At 38.5% G+C, this 8,813-nt stretch overlaps 1 protein-coding gene across 1 annotated transcript; it reads left to right on the top strand.

The window, feature by feature from the left end:
* The first annotated feature begins 1,852 nt into the window (after positions 1 to 1,852).
* LOC114697982 (olfactory receptor 2A12-like) lies at positions 1,853 to 2,785 on the top strand. The gene has a single exon (XM_028876408.1). The coding sequence runs from the start codon at positions 1,853 to 1,855 to the stop codon at positions 2,783 to 2,785; it is 933 nt and encodes a 310-aa protein (XP_028732241.1).
* Positions 2,786 to 8,813: the final 6,028 nt, after the last annotated feature.

Raw genomic sequence — 8,813 nt, 5'->3', positions numbered from 1 at the left:
GGAGAAGCATCTACGCTTGTATGATTCTCAGTGCAATAAACACGAGAGAAAGATGAACTAAAAATTTCTGAAAATATCAAGTAAGTTGTGAAAAAAAAGTGCTGCACTACCTTAATACACTTGTAATATTAAATATAGTTTAATATTCCTTTCTATGTGTATTTTATTTATATGTTTTTAACAAATGAATTTTATACTCTGCTAAGTGAAAATGATAGCTAAACCGGCTATAATTCTATTATGTTTCTATTTTATGGTATATACATATATGTATGTATCTATATTTTGCTATAAGCATCTAGATATTTTGAATATAATCAGTGGATATTAAACTTTCACATAATTTAAAATTAAAATCAGCATATTATTAAAAATAGACCATAAGGGACAACACAAGTTTTGATTTTGTTATGTGACTTTGCCATCTGTCCCTTTCATGTCCCCTTGTTTCACTCTGATGGCTAAAGAAGCCTCAGAACTTCCACAGAGACCTCTCAAGCAAGAGCAACCACCAGTTCCACTTTTTCCCCTCTGATCTTCTCAGGATGCTTTGAACCTGCACAACTGTTGTCATGGCAACACCTGATAAGGAAGAAAGTGATCGGGGAATTTCATGGTACTCTATGCTGTCAAAGATGTTACAATATCACTTTTCCTAAGTTTACGTATTTACTATGTGTGTGTGTTTGTGTGTGTGTGTGTGTGTGTGTGTGTGTATAAAGCATGTGTACATGTGCACTAGTGCAAGTGTGCACATCAGAGTAAAAACTTGAGGGAGTTGGTCCTCTCTTTCCATCCACCATGTGGGTCCTGGGCATGGAACTCAGACCATCAGGCTTGGTTGCAGGTGCTTGTACCCACTGAGCCACCTCATCAGCTCCAACAATGTCTTATGAATAAAAAGTTCTGTCATACTGGAAATAGAGACCAATCTGAGACTTATATCACTATATACAATGCAATAAAATAAATCAACAAGAATGCAGTCATAAAGGAGCAATTCTTTATTGCAAACTCTGGCAATGCATTTCCTTTTTAAGTTTCTTATTTGTAAACACAGTAGAAATCTCACGTTACATGGTATTTGAGATATTTGCCTGTGTCCACACAGGTAGTCAAGGAATTCTTTGAGTTATGCATGAACTACAGCACCAAGTGCAGATGCAGAGGTAAAGGAAGTCCTTACATCTAGAACCAGTAATTTATCAACAGGTGCCAGAATGCCCTCCCCAGGAGTCCCAACAAACAACTGGAAAGGCAGCTCACACATAATTTTGATAAAACTAGACAATGATAATTTATTTAAAATAAATTTCTTATCTGAAATGCATGAGTAGAAAAGATGAGAGGGGAAACATTTGTGTGGGCATGCCCATGAAAAAACAGGGATGTCAATCATTTTGAACATTACCTTAAAAGGCAGCCTAGCAGTGGTACCTGAATCATGTTACTCTTCAAGCTATATAAATGAACTCACCAGAAAGGGAAATGAGAACACAGGAATTCTCCAAAATAGCACATGTGTGCATGTATGTATCTGTGCCCTCTAATACAGGATACATTAAAATAGAACCTATTGGGTTAACATTTTGTTATACATAGGGTGTGTGTGTGTGTGTGTGTGTGTGTGTGTGTGTGTGTGTGTGTGTTCCTGTTACTCCATCAATGCATCAATATTTGTATGCATGCTATGTTAGTTCTTGCAAAGTGTCAGAAGATAAATCTTAGGAAATCCCTCTTCAGTAATACATTTCTGAATACTCTCCCTGGAATAGTCAATAACTATGTTGTAACTTTGCTCCACAGTTCTTACTTTTTGTCTTGAATTGAGTCCTGTCTTTGCCACAAGAAGATGGGAAGCAATCAGACATGGATCACAGAGGTTACCCTGCTGGGGTTCCAAGTTGATCCCACATTGGATTACTTCCTCTTTGCAATATTTTCTGTCTTTTATACCTTCACCCTGTTGGGGAATGGGGTCATCCTTGGAATAATATCCATGGTCCCAAGGCTGCACACCCCCATGTATTTCTTCCTCTCACACCTGGCCATTCTTGACATGTCCTATGCTTCCAACAATGTCCCCAAGATGCTAGCCAACCTTGTGACCCAGAAAAAAAACATCTCCTTTGTTCCATGTATCATGCAGACATTCTTGTATTTGGCCTTTGCAGCTACAGAGTGCTTGATTTTGGTGGCAATGTCCTATGATAGGTATGTGGCCATCTGTCACCCCTTACACTATACTGTCATCATGAGCTGGAGAGTGTGCACTGCCCTGGCTGCTGCTTCCTGGGGTTTTAGTTTACTGCTGGATATGGTCCATTTAGTTCTCATCCTGAGACTGCCCTTCTGTGGACCTCATGAAGTCAATCACTTCTTCTGTGAAATCCTCTCTGTCCTCAAGCTGGCCTGTGCTGACACAACACTCAACCAAGTTGTCATCTTTGCAACTTGTGTGTTCATCTTAGTGGGACCCTTATGCTTGGTGCTGGTCTCCTACACACGCATCCTGATTGCCATCCTAAAGATCCAGTCAGGGGAGGGCCGCAGAAAGGCCTTCTCTACCTGCTCCTCTCACCTCTGTGTGGTTGGGCTCTTCTTTGGCAGCGCCATCGTCATGTACATGACTCCCAAGTCTCAGCACCCTGAGGAGCAGCAGAAGATCCTTTCCCTGTTTTACAGTCTTTTCAACCCCATGTTGAACCCCCTGATCTACAGCCTGAGGAATGCTGAGGTTAAGGGTGCCCTGAGAAGGGCACTGTGGAAGGGGAGGCACATGTGAGAAACATCCTGGGGAGGGAGAGGCTCTACCCCTTATAAAATTTGATGCCTGTCGTTTTCTTCACCCTTTCTAGAATATATGTTACCTTACAATGGACTATTATGTACTCTCATTTAAAAACTGAAGAACATGTAAAACTGAACATAGTGGAAAAATGGATGAATGCCTTAATTACTTACTACAAATATATTCACAGAAAAGGCACAAGACCAATAAGTATAAAAAAGTGCCTACTTTCTTAATATTAGACTTCTTTAAAATTCCAAATTCATCATTAAGAAATGGAACATGAGGCTATACACCAAATGGTAAGATTCATACCAAATTTTGCCTGATTTTGAAACAGAATAGAATTATGTAGAGCAAGCTGACCTCACACTTGAAGTCATCATTCTGCCTCTGTCTCTGCCTCTATAATGAGAAGCTAATAAGCTTTCAGCGCTATGCCCATCTCATACTACCTAGTAGATAAAAAGCTTTCAAATGAATAATATATAAAAATTAGCTTGTAAAAAAGAGAAAATAAATGGAATTGACTTCTCAATATAAACACAATAGTTGATAAGTACAAGGGCTGGTGCTCATCACCATTAATCAAAAAAAAATGTGAATTACATCACCTTGTTATACCATTTCATGTCTAACAGAGTGTTTAAGCATTTCAATGGTTTATTCACTGTGAGAACTATCAGAAACATATCCCCAATAGTGGGAAGCAATCCATACTACTAGATAATAAATACTGGAAGTGTTAACCTATGAAATACACAAAAGCACATTTGAACCACTTAAACTGTGGGTCACAACTCCACCTGGAGACTCTCAACTGAATGTGGTGCTGAAAAGAAATTGACAACAATAAAAGGTTTCTGCATCACTACAGTCTTGGTTCTGAACACACAGTCTACACATGCCATCACACTAAATAATGTCAGTGAATGCTCCCTGAATTCTCAGATCCAAGGCATCATGAGTTACAGTGTTTTCACCAAACAAAGATTTCAGCTCTTATAGAAATGATTGTTTAAATATAGAAAACAAAGACTTCTAATATTTTCCTACTCTCATTACTCAGTATAAAAATAGTATATCTTTTAATTTTATTATGTTAGAATAATTGAATCTAAAAGTTGCTGTTTGAGTTGCTAGCTTGAGTTTTATAAAAAATAGTGACATGAATTTTGGCTTGAGATTAGAACAGGATTTCTAACAATTGCTGGCATGGCTCTAAACATGTATCTGCCAGTTTTCTACATATTTATGCAAAGCTACATTCTCACCAATGTCAGCCATAAAATCAAAATACTGTTCAACTCTCAAAATGCTGAAGAGCTCTGTGTCCTGTGGTATCAAATACCCCAAGATTCAATTCTTTATGTAAAAAAAAAAGATTTATATAATTAGTAGGCAAATTTGGTTCTGACTTTAATAAATGGTAAAATTATATGTCTCCCTCAAAATTGTTTTAGAATAAATTTCTTTATGATTGCTTGTAAGTGCATTTTGATTTATGTAACTGTCTTATGCACCTGTTCACCTGGAGTCATATAAAATTTCTTGATACAAAGGAATCACAGTGGGAAAAGTTTCATGATCCCAGCTCTAGACCAACTCAAGTTTTCTATAAACAAAGAAAATACTTGAGTTTGAGGATGGTATTCCTGGTCATAACCCATCTATGGCAAAGGCATCCACAGATAACATGTGTGTGAATGGGTGTTGATATATTCTAATAAAACCTTATTTACAAAACAAATTGTATGGTTGATCTAGTGGGTCACAGGGAGGAATTTTGGTGGGCCCCCTGGATTTTGAATCTAGTCTAGTACCTTTTAGTTCAAGTGACAGTCCATCATTCAGGAGGACAAAAGCGAGTCAGGGTCATTAAGAGTAGATAAAGACTCAATTATCACTTTGAAGCCACTCTGGACTGAGGATTCTTTCTCCAGATAACCTCTAAAATTTACCAGGATTCAATGGGCTATGAACTCTAAATGTCCATTGTTGATCCATTGAATTTATCTATTAACTATCTAACCAAATAAAGAAACAGCTGATACAAATTAAGTTTGGTTTTTTTTTTGTTTTGGTTTTTTTTTTTTTTTTTTTTTTTTTTTTGGATTTTCAAGACAGGGTTTCTCTGTGTAGCTTTGCGCCTTTCCAACTATTTTTTTAAGTAAATTTGACAGAATATTATGCTGTGGGATGTTCTGTCTGCTGTGAATATGTGTTTCTCTGATTGGTTTGTTGGCCAGTAGCCAGGCAGGAAGCATAGGCAGGATAAGCACAGAGGAGAATTCTGGGAAGAGGAAGGCTGAGTCAGGAGGTGTCAGCCTGTTGTCCAGGGAGCAGCATGTAATGACACACAGGTAAAGTCAAGGAAAATATGGTGACATATAGATTAACAGAAATGGGCTGAGTTTAAGTGTAAGAGCTAATCAGTAGTAAGCCTGAGCTAATGGCTGAACAGTTTTAATTAATACAAGCCTCTGTGTGTTTATGTGAGTTTGAGCGGCTGTGAACTGGGCAAGACACAGGAAAACTTCCAGCTAAAATATCATATTTTATTAATTTTGTAATTTTCAAGTTTTGCTATTTTTCTTCTTATTTCTTATTATTTTTGAGACCCACTGAATTTAACCAGGGCTGTCTGCATGACCATGAAAATGGAGCTTTGTAATGGAGCCTGCTAGGCTTGCAAGTGGGGAGATATATGAAGATACTTACTACTCTCCTCCCATACTTTTTCAGTAGTTCAACAGGAATAGGTAGGTCCTCATGAGCCCTTCTCCCATCTATAACTGGCTGCTGGCAGATATGGTCTTGTACGGGGAACTGCAAATGCTTCCAGTTCATGACTGCAATGGCTGTACCATGCCCAGAAGACAGAATTCCACCTCCCTCCTCCCTATATTCCAGCTATTACACTTCTTACAATCCTTCTTCTGAAATATTCCTTGAGCCTTAAGAAGGGAGAATGTCTCTTTCAATCAGCACCCTGAAGAGCCAAGAATTTCTGCATTCATAATTCAATGTAAAATGAAGTTTTTCTGATGATGGGTGAAGGTAATATTTTGTCTACAGTTATAAAATGGATGCCAATATAGCTAAACAAAAGGTAGTAAGTTCTCTTTCAGGGCCTATGACCTCCATAGTCACTTTTTTTTGCCAAGTTTTTAGTACCAGGCTTAAGGTATCACCTGCAGAGCAGGCCAAGTCCAATCAGAGAACAGATGGTGATCCCTGTCTTGTCACTACTAGTAGTGACATGACTACTCTAGAGTCATGTCACTACTGCATGAGGAGGCACATCTTTCCTGGTAGGTTGGTATTGTGGTTAATGAAGCTCACAGCCATATTAGACCATTGAGGCTTTTTCTCGCATGTAAAACTAGGACCATATTATGACACTTTGTGTGTCCACAGTAGGCTATTCAAGATTATTATATAGTTCTCAAAATAAGACATAATATTTTGTTAATTCCATTTATTTGACTTGGTAGAGACGCAAATCACTATCTTTAGTCCTTTCTGAGAGATAATAAGTCATGTTTTTAAATTTTTTATAGGACAGTGCCTTAGGGTTTTGTTGCTGTAAAGAGACTCTGTGTATCCTGCATAATGGGTGTTAACAGCTTAGATGCAAGATTGTAAAACATTGGTAGCAAACTTCTAAAGTCCAGGGTTCTCCCATTGTGCTGTAAGCCTATATTTAAGACCTCTTCCCTCCTTCAATAAACAGTATTTATCATTAAATAAATAAATAGACACTGTGGCCCAAGCAAGTCTTATAAATGAAAACATTTAATTGGGGCTGGCTTACTGTTCAGGGGCTTAGTCCATCATCATCATGGCCAGAAACATGGTGGCATGCAGGCAGACAAGCTGCTGGAGAAGGAGCTCTGAGAGTTCCACATCTTGATCTACAGCCAGCAGGAAATGAATGTTACGCTAGACCTGACTTGAACACTGAGGTCCAAAAGCCCACCCCCTAGTGATGCACTTCCTCCAACAAAACCAAACCTATTCCAACAAAGCCACACCTCCTAATAGTACCACTCCCTTTGAGCCTATGTGGCCCATTTTCTTTCAAACCACCACAAAAAGAGTAACAAGAAAAATTATGAAAAGTAGAAAACAAACATTTACCAGGCTAGTTAGGGGTACACAGTGAGACACTACAAAAAAAAAATCACTAAGCTCACTCTTGAATCTTACTAATAGCATTCTAGCAAGGTAGAGGCCAATGAAAGCAGAGATAATTGCAAAAAGGGCTTCATGAGTGTGATGAATGATTAAGACTTAAATTTTCTGTGTGTTTGTGTCTTGCTTGAATGTATGTCTGTGCCTAGTATATGTGTCTGGTACCCACAGAGGCCAGAAAAGGCCTCAGATTCTCTGGAACTGGAGTTACAGGAAGTTGTGTTTCAGCATGTAGGAAACAGGAATTGAACCTGGATCCTCTGGAAGAGCAGCCAATGCTCTTAACTGTGGAGCCACCACTATAGCCCCATGGACTGGGACTTTGAAGTCAGGGCATTAACAAGTTTAAGTGTAGGAAGTTTTTATGTTTGTTTGTTTTGTTTTGTTTGCTTTGCTTGAAGACTGGACAACTATTTTATTTATTGAAAAATGTAAACTTGAGTCTCATATATTCTTTTTCAAATAAATTTATTTATTTACTTAATTTATATCCCGCCTGCAGTTTTCCCTCCCTCCTCTCCTTCCAGTTCCTTCCTCCCACCCCCTTCTGTTCCCACCACCCAATCCACTCCTCCTCCATTTCTGTTTATGAAAGGACAGTTCTCACATGAGTGTCAACAAAACATGGCATAACAATTTGCAGTAAGACTAAGCACCTCCCCATGCTGGGCAAAGTGAACCAGTATGAGGAGTAGGTCCCCAAAAGCCTGAAAAAGAGTAGGAGACAGGCCCTGTTCCCAAGAGTGGGAGCTTTTATGGAGAAAACCTGAAAGAAGCTGAGAGTAACTTCAACAATAAGGTCAGTGACCAGGCACTCTATTGGCTATAATGATTATTTTTAAATCAGAAATATACCATTGGCTTCCTATTAAATACTTTATCCATGCTCTACCAAAGATAATAGATATAATTTTTATTTCAAGTTGCTCCTTTGACCACAGTTTAAGAACTAAATTATGAGTAGATGTGTCAGGAGTAAGAACTGGAAATATTTTATAATCCTTTGACTTAACTGCTTAATGGGTGAGTGACATGGTTTAAATAAAAATGGCCCCCATAGGCTCATATATTGAATGCTTAGTCACCAGGCAGTGGCACTATTTGAAAGGATTAGAAGGGTTATGAAGTGTGGCTTTGTTGAAGGAATTATGCTATTGGGGTTGGTCTTGGAGGTCCAAAAGCCCATGCCAAGCCCAGAGTATCATTCTCTGCCTATAGATCAGGATATAAACTCTCAGCTATTTCTCCAGCGCCTGCCTGCATGCCACCATGCTTCCAGTCATGATAATAATGGACTAAGCCTATGAAACTGTAAGCAAGTGTCATTTAAATGTTCTTATTTGTAAGAGATGACTTGGTCATGGTGTCTCTTCACAGCAATAGAACAGTGACTGAGATAGTGGGCAAGACTCACTTTACCCACAGACTCTAAGGCAAGATTGGAATGACTTCAGAGCTGTTGTGGATGTCAGACACACAGATAAAATAAAGAGATAGGTGAGGTACAGATGAGTGTCAACTTAAAGTGTGCTTATGATTTGAGAGGTGTGGGATAGTTATTTTGTTTCATCTCATCCACTGTGAGAAATCTATTTCTCTGATGACATCTTACCAGGATCCATAAAGAGACCTTTGTTTGCTATCACAGGTGGCACCAGACAAAGAGCCATAAAGACTGATAAAATATGTACTAATAGATATTAACTTACTGCAAGATTTGATTTTTTTCTTCTGAGCCAGAATCTAGCTTCTGGCTAATCCCCATATTATCTAATCCCAGGCAAACACATATAACCTGTCCTGTAGGAATACTAAAAAGCAAAGA

Source organism: Peromyscus leucopus, chromosome 3, assembly GCF_004664715.2.
Source record: "Peromyscus leucopus breed LL Stock chromosome 3, UCI_PerLeu_2.1, whole genome shotgun sequence".
In the NCBI taxonomy this organism is placed as follows: Eukaryota; Metazoa; Chordata; class Mammalia; order Rodentia; family Cricetidae; genus Peromyscus; species Peromyscus leucopus.
This window is presented reverse-complemented; position numbering and strand designations above follow the sequence as displayed.